We start from the raw sequence: 13550 nt of genomic DNA, 5'->3' as shown, positions 1-13550 counted from the left end.
GGCAAACTTAAACTAATCTTTATGTTATGCAGAGCATCGAATCATGCACACGTTATGGAAGGAAAGCATTTATTGGACTAAATGAAAGTTAAACACCGCTTGCACATTATGATAGATCATTTTTTCGCACAAACCACAAGCACGCCTTCTAGAGTGCAGCAAGTGAGCAAATATCATAAAATAGTAGGCTATGGGGTAAACGAAAAGGACGAACTCCTGTATGATTTGCGAATCAGGCATCGATGCTTCTCTCTCGTGTCTGACTTTAACTGTTATGCCAGGAGGGGCTAGATACGCAAAGCATCCTCCTTCAGTACCGCCGCTTCTTCGACAGCGATAAAGGATATAAAAAAGGATAGCGATTGGTGAACTAACTGTGAGAAAGAGAGCACAAAGAAAATAAAATACGTTCTATTATAGACAAACATTGAGTGTAAGAGAGATAAAGATTTCTGAGCAGCATAAAACAAACCCCAGTGAATGGAAAATATACCTGGTGTTTACAGGAAAAGTACAACGATGAATAGCACTTCATTTTGAAATAAATTAAGCAGCAATGCCCCATTCATTAAAATGTTGGATGGAATTACACAGTGGGGTTTTTCCTGAATCAATATCATGCAAGACATGCTTTAAATATCGTGATATATCCATTGCATAAACAGATGTTTTTCAAAAGAAAACATATAATTTTAAATCTAAACGCAGATCTAATCTGCACAAGAAAGAACATAAATTAACGAACAGAAACAAAAATGCATTACGCTTGACCGACCCATAAGATCATTAAAATTATACGTACGAGTTATCAAGTAATTATTTTAAATTTGTGTTTTTATGTGCTTCCAGCAGTTCCACGACGTTCTTTTTGTGGTGGAATGCTGTACTTGTTTTTAAATGCTTTCATTTGGTTCACTATAATGATCTCCCTCGTTTTCATACCAATTAAAGGAGTATTACAAGTTAACTTAGCATGGTCTCCGATGCTTTGTGACCGACTTGATGTTTCTGAAAGCCAAAATGCATTTAAAGGCTTAAATAGCGAAACTTCATGTGAAAAGAGGGCGTGGCTTTGCTGTTGAAAAATCATTTTACTTTAAAACAAGCTCCATTTTCTAAGCGCTTGCGTAGTACGCAAACTGCGAGTTCCAGATTGGTTGAAATGCTGAATACGCAATACAGAGCAAACGGATAAATTTGTTCATTTGTATGGACCGTATTGTACATAGTAACTTTAAAATTTTAGAAATTTTTGTGAACAGCCTGAAGTGTATTTTTAAGCATTTAAATGTGGATAAGCTGATTTCTGCAGAAACGACAGCCAGTTATTTTAGAACTTCTATAAATTCCTATATAATCTAGTCTCATAGAAGTATGAATCATAAATTTTATAGACATATGAGAGAAACTAATGTTTTAAATTGAAAATTCGTCTGGTTAGACGAGCCCATAAACTACAGCGCAATAAGTCTTATTGTGCAGGGAAAAATGTTGTGGCTAGTGGAATTAGTAATTTCTAGATTATTCACATAGAATGTCACCTGCTAATAATAATCCATAACATGATAATCCATCTGATTATCAAAAGTTAAAAGGTAAAGTAAAAGTTACTGGAAAGCCTGAAATAGCAAATGTAAATGCAAAGTTGTACTTTTATTTCAATCTCGGTTTGTATCCTGCTGGGAAGCAAACATTATGAAAAGAACATTCCCCATTGCATAAATCAATTTTTCTTATCACTCTTGAAGCGATTCAAATCTTCAAAATGGTTCTCGCCTCAATTCAGCACTTTGTTGATGGGCGCTTTCTGCCAAAAAAATGCTGTAGTCACCGCGATCAGCCGCGGTTATGAACTGGCGATCTAAGTATGCGTGGGTTAAGCCAAGCTAGCGTGTACGGACCCCGTCAACAAAGTGTAAGAACGATCTTCTTTCAAATCTCCCTATAATGAACAATGAAGAGCAATTAAAGAATTCTTTTAAATTTATTTTTTATCAAAAATGTTGTTATTTGTGGGTTTCTATTAAAAAATGTGGTAGAAATGTAATAAGACCTAAAATGAACTGGAAAATTTAATTCTAATGTCATTCACCAAACGTTAATTACTAAGTATTGGTAAATATCGTTATTTTATTTTCATTATTTTTTCAAAGAAATTCGAACAGTGAGAATTATAACTAATTTCGGTAGGCTAGGCCTTGTTTATGTTCGCTAAAATTGTTGTAGTAAACACAGATCCCAAAATAACATAAAATTTAAATGAGTTGTGCTTATATTAAATATTCATTTTCATTTTTCCGTCTACACTACTATTACGTATGTCTGTTGTATCAACCCTCAGTGCAGCTAAACGTTTTTCTATCTCTTTATCAAAATCTTCTGTTGAAATCGGCGTAACATCTGGCTGTAGGACAGAGGCTGTTGGAGGTACGGGACCTAACTGTCCTCCATTGATATTGCTCTCCGCAAGCTTTATGTCGATTAGATCGCTCAATTCTTGTTCGAGTTCCAGTTCATCTACGTCGTCGATGGGTGTTGTACCAATTGTGTTTAGCATTTCGTCGTGCTGTTCTAATACATCTTTCATTTCTGATAAAACATCATCGACGGTATCGAGTGTTATACCCGCATCTGCAAATGCCTTTTTAAGTGCATGTGTTCCAAGTTTGTAGGCCTCTATTACATTCTTATCCGATTGAGTGTCGTGTATTTTGGAGAGCAATACCTGCAAGTTTTCCAGTACACCAATTTTACGTTCCATATTTTTCTCTAGAATATGCTTTTTCTTCAAATACGTCTTAGCCAAATGTTTCCGACCATCCTTAATGTACCCCCGCACTTGAGCCATAGTATTGCAGATATCTTGCTCTATTTTACCAATGCTGGTCATTAATATAATTTCATTTTGTTCCATCTCGTAAATAGATCGCTCTATATCTGTTATTGGTTGTGCTGTGTCTTTTGATCCAGCAAATTTTATAATTTCATCCTTCAAAGCTTCTCGTACAATGGTTTCTCTCACCAATCGTTTGTTCTGCTTCAACACGACTAAGGCCGCACGAATCCCGTATTCTGATATATTTGTCGATTGCTTGATTAGTTTCTCTAACTTATCGTAGTTGACTATTTTGTTGCAAAGGTCGTGGCTTTTGATCAATTGCTCAATAGTTTCTCCGTGGTACTGAAAATAAAAACAACCATACACGACAATTAGTTGACGACCCTTGCTTAAAAGTAGATGTAACACTACCTACCTGCACAGTTTCTATATGAATGAAATCGCAGGATTCGATGTTACTTTTTGATCCTATAACCGTTTGGCGCGCCTTTTCGTATCCCCATTTCAACGGTGCTTTCATCAGGTTTTCCACAGCCCATGGTCCCCAACCAAGCGAAGCCTTTTGTTGTTGTTCATAGAGCTGATCTTTTGCAAGAACTTCTCCCTTCGCAATCATATCCTCAAATACGACCGGCAGACAGTACGGAACCGTACCTTTACGACGAAAAGATTCTTTCAGAGTACCAATAGATGCAACACTTGATCCCGTTGTTCGGCAATATGAAGAAATGAGATCTTTCCAAAATTTCATCTTTGTATCATAGCTCACAGGATTGACTGTTCTTGGACGAAATTCGGCCAAGAGAAGCCCCATTCGTGCATCATCGTTCCAACAATCGGGAAAGAAAGATCTTTCTAGTTGGGTAGTGGGCGTTTCTGTTACCCCACGAATTTCACTAGCCATACTTTAAAAACAAAATTTAATCGGCAACTACGTTTTACTGCCAAATGGTTGTTTTTACTAGTGTTGACGGAATCGGAATTCGGAAGACCCGAAGATTCGAACCCTACACGGATTCCAAAGATTCGAATCCTAACTTGACGGATTCTAAAGATTTGATTCTATTGGGATTTGAATCAGATTGGATTTGTTGGCCATCGATTGGATTCAATTCTGATTTGAATCTATAGCCGGACGTCGATTATCCGGGGCCAGATTAACCGGGGACGGATTATCCGGAGTCTTGCAACTGACAACTGCACAACCGGGTTGAAATGTTTCCATGAATATCAGGTAGGTTTACAAAATTGTTTTAGTAATAATGTGTCAAATAAAATGTCTGATCGAAAATAGCAATAAAAATTACCATAGAAAAATAATTCAAACATTTTTTATGATTAATCAACTAACTAGAACAGGTCAAAAGTGAACTAGCCAAGACTGCGAATGGGTATACGCTTTTTGCCAACATATAGTCAAAAACTATATATTATAAACGCACAGTCACGTTGTCAAAAGAGTTCTTTTTTGAGGTGTACCGCAAGTGTAAACAGATTTTTTTACGCTTCTTTTCAGAATTCTGTTTACACCTAGATTGCATAGGAAATTTGCTGCAAAAGAAGTGTAAAAAGAATTCTGAAACGAAGACCGGACAGTTCCGAAGGGGATTTTTTAAAGCCTGAGTTAAACCAAAATTTCTTGTTCTACCCTTATTGGACGAGGAATTTATCTGTCATATTTTTCCAGACAGAGTAGGCTCAGACAGAGCGTTTGACATAAAAATGATGTCCGCTCGTGCAATAACGCAAAGTTCAACAAAATGGGTTTTGCGTCATTTGATCATTTTCATGTTTGAATTTAGCGTATTGTTCATCCTTGAGTAACGAACAAAATCCGTTGCAAACAACAAAACAAAAAGTAAACAAATCGCCACTTTGACAAATAAATTCCAGCCCAAAGAAAATCGGAACCAGTCGTGCCCGATTCCGAATTTGGGGAAGGATTGTATCTGTCAAACGCGTTTGGCAGAAAACTTCTGCAAAATATGACAGATACATTCCTCGTTTAATAAAGGTATTCCAGATCGAATCTCGAATCTGGCAACCCCCGGTACTACGAACGGCTAACCACCGATCTATAATATACCGTCTTTTGGACACAACAACTCTCTTGGGAGAGAGGACTTGTCCCACTGAGGGATGTCGTGCGATTTAAAAAAATTATAGTATTTACATATCGTCCGGTTCGCCATATCAGACGAAACATCCAGAAATCGTCCGGATGCTGGCTAATAGCGACCACGGATCGTAGCAGGCTCTTTCGATGTACGATGTGCAGCAACACTCCGTCATGGCCAGCGAAAACACTCAGAACGTGTTGATGTTCTTGAAATCATCATCAGTAAGGGTGTGGGTTCTTACACACTTACTTACTATCTGACGCGAGTTAACCCCACCTGGGTTAACCACCTCGAGTCGGTCGATCCATGCGCCGCTATCCCGCCACCTTTGTGACTCCCGGTAACAACCGATGATGTCCAACCGCTACCGATCTGTGCAAATGCAGAATGGAAAACACAGCCTGCTACTTGGAGCTTCACAGTAAACAAACAAAGGTTTGACAGCTAGTTCTTCTCGAAACACCAGTGTCCATCAAAAAAACACCTTTGGTTGTTTACGAGGTGTACATGTACACCTTTGGTAGGAATGTGCAGCATGGTTCTCCTTGGGTACTGTCCATCCTGTGTAGTATAAGTTACAAGTAATATGTAAAAGTAATATAAATATGTAAAAGTATATTTCCCAGCATTCTACCTAAACTGCATGACTATTAACCGTTCTTTTAAGCGAACCGTTGTCGTTCAAATTTTTGAAAATAATGCGTCACGCTTTGCATAGCTTCAGGGACAAGTGTCAGGAGGACGAGGATCCCCCGGCGGCGCAAAATCGTTAAAAGTGCACCGCTTAGAACAATTGCAAGGTGTACTGTTAGGGCTTCTGTTAAGAAGACCTATACGAAGGTTTCGCGAGGAGCTCTACAAAAGGCCTTTCCCTTTTATTTATTTTATTTTCAAGGGTTATACAACTCATAAAGATAAATACAGCAGTTTATTTTTACCACGATGCTTTTATTACAAGTTTTTGCCTGTACATACTTTTAGTGTTTCTGGGTCCCATTTTTTATCTGCAACTATATCAAGATGCTTCGAAGAGTTTAACTTCGTACGGGATCAGTCTTCGGGTATGCGTTGGGAGGAAATATTTCACCCATCCAGCTCTTCCTGCTTAGATCCGGGGCTGGTCCGTTTGTTGTTATTTCTAATTAGCACTGCGGAAAAGAATGAATAAACAATTAGATACATGATTTGAAGAAGTTTAGGTTAACAAACAAATCGTCTTAAATGATTAATACGTACTTATAGTTTCCATAAGCTGAAGATGATATTTTGTACAGAGACGATGAAACTTCTTCGTCGATGCTGCACTGTACGTATTGCGTTCCAATTGTACAGATCACAATAAACCTAAACTTTCCTTAACACGCACCATACATATTTGGTCTAAGAACTTTGTACTGAACAAGCTTCCAACTATATTTTACTTCGTTTATCACAACACCAACAGCTAGACGAGAATGCAAATTCCGGGCAGCTTCTTCGAGCTTCAGCAGACATACACACTCGGTGTGGTGCACATATCCACACACGGGAAACATAGGCTGTTCGTTTTGACAACTGGCTAAACAGTACAATTTGGCCGCCGGGGTACATCCAAGGTGGGTGCTAAGGGAGGTGAGCTCGAAAGCCTGGTCGTGGCAGCCATTTTGAAATTAATTTTTGACAATCGTTCCTGGTTTTGTTTACCAACAAAAGGATAACGACGCGTTAGCAAGTGGCTGGTTCCAGTTGATACGGTTACCGGAAGACTGAGACTCTGCCCTCATTAGCCACAACTTTACTGAGGACACAGTTCCATCTACGATATGTTGCAAAGTCATCTAGTAATAGGTTGGACGAGATGGGTAAAGCGGTTTGGTCGTCCAAAGGCACATATGTTAACACTTTGTTGCTACAATGCTACACGAAACGTGTTTGTTAAAACGACGGTATCTTCTTCATTTCGCATTTTTTCACATTCCATGAGTTATTTTTGCAAAAAAACACAGGTGAACAGGATAAATACGGCATTTTTACGCTTTCGGAAAGAACTTTGGAAACAACAACTGGCAAATTGTAAACATACACAAAACCCGGAACGATTGTCACATTTTTTCTTTATAGTAATCGCTTTGATTATGTACATCTATGCGTGTATCCGGACGTCAGAGTGTTAATTGAGTCACATCGACTTCAAATAGATTCGGATCAAGACTGAAACGAATCGAGTCTCATCTAAATCAAATGTAACGAGTCGAATCCATGAAATGAGACCCACCCCGACAGAATTAGTCGAGTGATTGACTCTTCGAATCTTCCGGGATTCGGAATTCTGTGTCTGCCAGCACTAATGAACGCAACGAATGAATCGCAAGTCCAGTTCATCCATCCAACACGGCAAAACGGCAACGCCATTTTAGAAAACGTACAGCTCGCTCGACGGGTCAGGGAAAAGTCGGAAGAAAAGTTTGCTGGATTGCAGAATAGAATTGAAACGAAAAAGCATCTTGAGCAGTGTTAATTGTGTGTTCAATTGTAGCCACGTGTGGTGCAATAGCGAAGGTAACATAATTGTGAACAAAATGTGTTGAGATCAAACTTCAATCGATAGTGAAGATTCTTTAGTAGCACAACCTTATTACGATATCCCAATGGTTTCGGCTTCCAGATTTTTCGTTTTCTTTCTGTTAATGGCGTTTAGTTCTTCATAACTATCTATTGTTGAACTATTTTAATGGAAAGTAGCGAAGTGTTTGTAGCGTGCATATTTGGCATGATGGAGACATTTGGATGATATCCGCCGTGCACAAATGCTGTACAGCGGGTGATTAATTCGAGCCGTCGTAGCCGGAGCCCTGTGTGCTACGCGCTGCAGAATGTGAATGTGTATAAGGTTGTGCGTTTGTACGCTTGATGTGTGCGTGTACGGTCGTGTGAATAAATGTGTACATCGGCGTTTCGGATCGCTTATGCAGCTGTGTGCGTTGAGACTCGACAACTTTCAAGAATCAGAAAAGGTGGTGCAAGCGATTTTGATTTTGGTGCATGACGATTCAGCAGGTTTAAACTGAAGCACGGAATAAGACTCTTAGGTTGAGAACAGCAGATCGTCGGTTTTTACAATACACCTCCAATATAACTCCACAAATTCCTGCAAGGAGATACTAAACCTATATCAAATGATGTGAATAATATGAATTGTGCCACAAAATTGAAAATCGTCGGAGGTTCTTGGCACATGCATATGTAGGCGCCATCAACTGCCCTTAGAGCTTTTGGACATTGAAGATTGAAAGGAAAGTTACCTTCTCTGCTCGACGAAAAACTGTATGGTACTGATGTTCTTGGAATGTAATCATGATACGTTAACACTTTCCTTAGCACAGTGTGAAGTGTAAAATAATAGAATAAGTTAGCGATACGGACGCCGTATTTATGTTAAAGTGTTTTTTTTAAACCAACAAGCGTAGAAATAAAGTGGTTTGCTACTGCCACTGTGTTTTATACATATCACTCAATTAATTCTTTGTTTCTTTCTACAGTCGGAAACGATCTCTTTGAATACGGTTTCTCATCGCATTGTGCCAAGCTACGACACTTCCAATCGTGGTCCACGTAAAAAGTCTGCATAGTTACATTTTTCCCACATCACAACGGTGTAAAACAGTCTACAATCGGCTTGAAAGTTCACCTCTGTTAAGCATAACTTTGCTAATTAATGGTAACAAATTGCAAGTACCTTTTGATTCGTTGAAGGAGACTTCGTAACATCAACAGGAATAAACAAAACCATTTGGTAAGTAATAACCAAAGCTGATATCTAAGTTTGCTAAACGCTGAGAAAACAATGTAATATTGTTTCCTATCATGATTTTAAACGCCATTTAAATTCAATTCAGGACGCAATTTCATATAAAGTTACTAATCCGCGAAGAAGAAGCGCACGCTTGTGCACTACACGTAATGAGAGATAGTTTATTTTTTTCTAAATGTACTGTTGTAGGACGAAGGATACTGATGTGTTAGTGTAGCTTCCTTATTTCAATTTTACTGAGAATGACGGATGAGAAAATGAGTGACCGAGTGTGAGTGTGAGAATTCTTTTTGCTGGCGTGTGTGAAGCATGAAAATCCTTTATATATATACGCTTAACGTTTTGAAAAGTGTTTTACTTTTTGTTTACTGTTTGATGTAAATTGAAGGGAATTGTATTTTAAACTGTGTTTTTCCATTGTGTGTTCCTCTTGGAACAATTTATTAATTTAATTTCTCTAGAGTTTAAAACTTGACCTGGTGAGTTGCGAATATGGCTTTTAAGCTTTTTTCCAATGGATGTGTATTCTGGGCTTGGGAACATACATTTTCTATTATTTTGTTAATAGTTGAGGCGAACAAGAAAAATTGACAAGTAAAAGAACCAGAAAAGGTCCTGTTGTGTCAAACAGACTTGCGCGTGAAATTCGCGTAGAATTTTTCGGCTAGTACAAATTGACCAATAATCCTATTTCTTCTTCGCTGTGTGGTATACACAGTTTGAAAATGTTATAATAACATGGAAGGTAGTGTCCTAAACCAAAGGCGTGTTGCGGGCTTTTTCTCTTAGCTTCCCCTCTATTCAGAACTTCATTAGGAACAGTTTTGTTTTAAGAAAATCGTCTGATAATTTGTACTTATTTCTTCTTTACTCCATAGATAAGACTTGGTTTGTCTTGTACCATACCATCGTCTCCTGAAAGTGGTATCCAATTTTTCAACCGGTGGGACAAGATAATCTTCATTTTAAAAAATCACTAACAGTCAGTACCGCAGTGTGAACACATCGAAAAATAGTATCGAGAGTTACGCGAAAGGTTTAGACTTTTTCGCTGATGAAGATTCTCTGGCAGTATGAGCGCATTGGGGGGAACTAAGGGGGAGCGTAATGCCAAGCCCAAATTCGCAGCGTTAGATATCAACAAACTCTACATTACGAGTCGAGTAAGTTTTCAGTACCAGACAAAGTAAAAGAATTAATAGAAAGTAGCATCATAATTGACGTTTTATTATTCAAGGGTGAATCTCTGGAACCGTCGACGCAAAAAAGTGCAGTTCCTCGTAAGCATGGTATGCAAAGTTTGGGAAAGGTGCCTTCGGCCCGTCGTGCACCGGCGAATCTTCCATCCCTGAAGGCCGAAGTTAGCAATCCTACCGATCAAGCTGGCAGCTGGGGCAACGAGCAGAACAGCAATACCGTAGAAGGACAAAGCAGCAGCAGCAATCCAAACTATCCTTCGAGTAGCAATTCATCAGGAAATACTGCAGCCCCACATAGTAACTCTCAACATCAAGCACCTTTGAAAAGTTCTTCAGGATCAACATGGAACACGGTACGTGTTGTAGGATTACCCGCTTTTTGCGTACTTAATGCGCCGTACCAAATGTTTGAGTTCAAAGAGTTTATCATTCCAAGCGTTGATCGATCGAGAAATAAACAATTTTATTTCTCTCTTTATTTAGCATTTCATGTGTCAAATATTTTTATTTTATCAGTTTTTCTCGACCTGTGATAATAAATTTGTTTCTCCTTATTTCTATTTCGCTCAGAACGAGTTCCCCTCCCTGGACGGCACTGGCTCGAGTGGTATGAATGTCAACAAATTGCAGCAGCACCAAAACCACTACCCAGGTACTCCGCAAATGAATCTGAGACCGCAGACGGATGCCGCGAGTTGGATTCAACAACAAGGAGCCGGTGCACGAGGATCGACGGGCTCCAGTGGTACAATGTCCATGGATACCAATGCAAATGGAATGGGTGGATCAAACAACAACCAGCAGGGCATGTTAACGGCTTCCCAGGCACCACCCTTGCCTCCTCAGTTTCGGGCTCTGCTGCCACCGTTTATGCGAGGAAACGACGGTGGTACCGGTGCTGGAGGAGCAAACGATGCAGCACCATTGCAATCGCAGCCGTCGTCCCATCCGATGACGTCCCCACCGATGGCCGTCGACAGCCGAAACAACAATCCGAGCGGCAATGGAAACAACATCAATACGACGATGCCCAGCTTTGCTCAGTCGCAAAACCATGCTCCACCGAATCATTCTCATGGACCGACGTCAAATCATCATCATCAGCAACAGCAACAGGCTCATCATCGGATCGGCGGAGCAGGAGAGCGTGGTGGTGGTGGCCCAGCGGGCAATTACGCGCCGGTACCGATCCCTCAATCGGGCAGAATGCGCGGCGTTGGCAATGGAGGCGTCGGCGCAGGAGGAGGCAGCTCAGGTGCTGCTGGTGGAAGCAACGAAAGAGGAAGCGGTGGAATGATGTATAACGATCATCAGTATGGCGGTCGGCGGGGCGGTGGAGGAGGCAATCAAGCTCCACGTCATGCTAACCGTGGCAGCGGAGGATCAGGTAATAACGCTTCCATGGGACCAAGATCTTCCGGTGGGAGCGGCGGAGGCGGCGGAGGCGGCGGCGGCGTAGGCGGCATGGGCGACAGTGGTAGTGCGAGTGCTGGTATGCATGACGACAACCGCTATTCGCACACCTCCTATGGTTCCGGTATGCTGGTCGAGCAGGAAATTGTTGTGCGGCCGATCATTCGGGACGAAGAGTTGCAGAGACTTGAAGCGATCGCTAAGGATGAAGGATGGGCCAAGGATTACGAATTCGACTACAACCAGAAGCTGGAGTTTTCGGACGACGAATCGGAACCGAACCCTTCATCTATTGCGAAGAAAGATCCACCTGCTGCCGCCGGCGCTGGAAAAACGGATAAAGTGAACCAGATGAAGGAGATCGAACGTGATCTAGATAGGCTGGAGGCCAACGAGCGCATCGAGCGCGATCGTATAGCTCGTGATCGTGAACGAGAAAGGGATCGTACCGAGCGTGATCGCATTGACAGAGAGCGTGAGCCGTACCGAGATCATCGCGGAGCAGCGCAATCTATGCAAGCAAATGGCTATGCTGGTCGTACCGGTGGCGGTAGCACTGGTGTTGGTGGTGGTGGTGGTTCGGGAAGCTCGAACATAGTAGGAGGGGTGTTGGATGCCGCAGAAGCAAAAGAACGTTTAAAGCAACGGCGAGAGGAAGATCAACGACGAGAGATGGAGCGTAAGCAAGCGGCTGCTAGAAAATTGCAGGAATTAGAAGAAAAGCTGAGCCGAAAGAAGACTGAAGAGGCTACTTCAGCTCCCTCAAGCGATAATATTGGGAATAGTGGCACAGCTACGGCCATCTCCGTCACCCCGACGGCGGGTTTGTCGTCCAGTAAATCTGATGACGATAAGGCAGCTCTGATCAACACCCTGGAACAACCAATGGAACGCTCCACCATATCTGTGAAGATTCGTGGCAAAAGTGGGGATCGTAATGATTCAAGAGATATGCGCTATGAATATGGTGGAGGATCGGCTGGCGGTCGCCACGACCGTGATAGCGGCGTTGGAGGTAGCTCGGGCAACTGGGAAATGCCCGCCTTTTCGAAGTCTTTCCAATCGAATTTACCACCCAGATTCCAAAGGCGCAAACTAGAGCGTAACACATCCGGATCGAATCTAGCTGGGCCATCAACATCGAACAGCAGCAGCACCGGACTTGCCAACAGCCGTAGTGCGAGCTCCGCGGGCAGCAGTGGCTCAAGTGGCGGTCAAAATCCAGTTGGCGGACGCGATGTTGGTGATGTGAAAAGTGGAATTCCCTTCGCACAGCAATATGATCCACGGTTTATACACAATCAACAAACGTACGGCAAGAGTGCTAGCATGCGCCGTGGACCGACTGCTGGCGGAGCACAAACTTCCAGCGAAAGTGACAGCGGACCTGGACTGATGCGCAGCTCATCTGCACGGGATCGCGATGAGCATCGCGAACAGCAACAGCATCACCAGCAAGACCGTGATCGCGATCGGGACTCTACTGAGCATCGCGAAAATTATCCGCGAGAGATTATGAAACGTCGTATTGATTCTGCGGAAGAAGAAGATCAGTTCGTTGGCGGTACTGGTGGAAAGCCACATCTTGGAGGAGCAGGAGAAGGAAGAGCTGGGCGCATAACGCCTCAGTTGGCTCGCAGTGTGTCGGAATGCTCTCAGCGCAAGACGAGTGTTTCGAGTGATGATAATCATCATAGTGCGTCGTATCATCATAATCACGGTGTCATGTCTAGTGGAAAACAGCAGGGAAGTGTCAGTTCACGTGACCAGCAGCTGTCCTGGGATACCGAAATGGAGCGCGATGAACGCTCACAGTCGTCCTCATCTTTGGGAGCATCGGGTGGTCCAGGTAAAGATGGAGGTTCTTCGTCTACGTCGTCGTCCGGTGGTGTAGTGGATCGGCAACAGCGTGATACGCCGCCTCGTTCGGAACGTGAACCGAAGCAGATACTCCAGCGCGCGAAGGAATCAACACCAGTACCGGTTGTATCGTCATCAGCGCACGACGATAATGAAACCGTTATGAAAAACGAAGCGAAGGTTGTTGACAAACTACTGCCACATGACGATGGTATTCAGGTGCAGCGCAAAGTCATCGCAGTTACATCGGAGGGCGGCACAACATCTTCCGATGCGAATACCATGACAGCAGCAGCAGCAGCAGCAGCTCTGAGTCTTTCGAAGCCTTG

General features: G+C 42.2%; 2 protein-coding genes across 2 annotated transcripts in view; one reads left to right on the top strand and one right to left on the bottom strand.

Annotated features, from left to right (window-relative positions):
• Positions 1-2116: 2116 nt before the first annotated feature.
• Positions 2117-3783, bottom strand: LOC131263182 (charged multivesicular body protein 7). Its single transcript, XM_058265344.1, has 2 exons — positions 3255-3783; positions 2117-3181 (listed from the first exon to the last, which is right to left on the bottom strand). Exons 1-2 carry the CDS (start codon positions 3741-3743, stop codon positions 2276-2278), a joined length of 1395 nt encoding a protein of 464 aa, XP_058121327.1. The 5' UTR covers positions 3744-3783; the 3' UTR covers positions 2117-2275.
• Positions 3784-7344: 3561 nt separating this feature from the next.
• The window catches only part of LOC131265414 (hornerin-like), a 14801-nt gene continuing 8595 nt past the window's right edge, over positions 7345-13550 (top strand). The window contains exons 1-5 of the mRNA XM_058267674.1: positions 7345-7497; positions 8478-8731; positions 9628-9912; positions 9987-10301; positions 10519-13550. The exon at positions 10519-13550 is cut by the window's right edge and continues 4426 nt beyond it. Coding sequence (XP_058123657.1) covers positions 9823-9912; positions 9987-10301; positions 10519-13550 — 3437 coding nt within the window. The 5' untranslated portion in view covers positions 7345-7497; positions 8478-8731; positions 9628-9822. The remainder of the gene's footprint in view (positions 7498-8477; positions 8732-9627; positions 9913-9986; positions 10302-10518) is intronic.

This window comes from Anopheles coustani, chromosome 2 (genome assembly GCF_943734705.1).
Source record: "Anopheles coustani chromosome 2, idAnoCousDA_361_x.2, whole genome shotgun sequence".
Classification (NCBI taxonomy): Eukaryota; Metazoa; Arthropoda; class Insecta; order Diptera; family Culicidae; genus Anopheles; species Anopheles coustani.
This window is presented reverse-complemented; position numbering and strand designations above follow the sequence as displayed.

Coding starts and splice junctions, on each gene's coding strand:
- LOC131263182 (XM_058265344.1), bottom strand. CDS start 3,743: ATGGCTAGTGAAATTCGTGGGGTAACAGAAACGCCCACTACCCAACTA. Junction 3,182..3,254: donor TTCATATAGAAACTGTGCAG/GTAGGTAGTGTT, acceptor TTTTATTTTCAG/TACCACGGAGAAACTATTGA.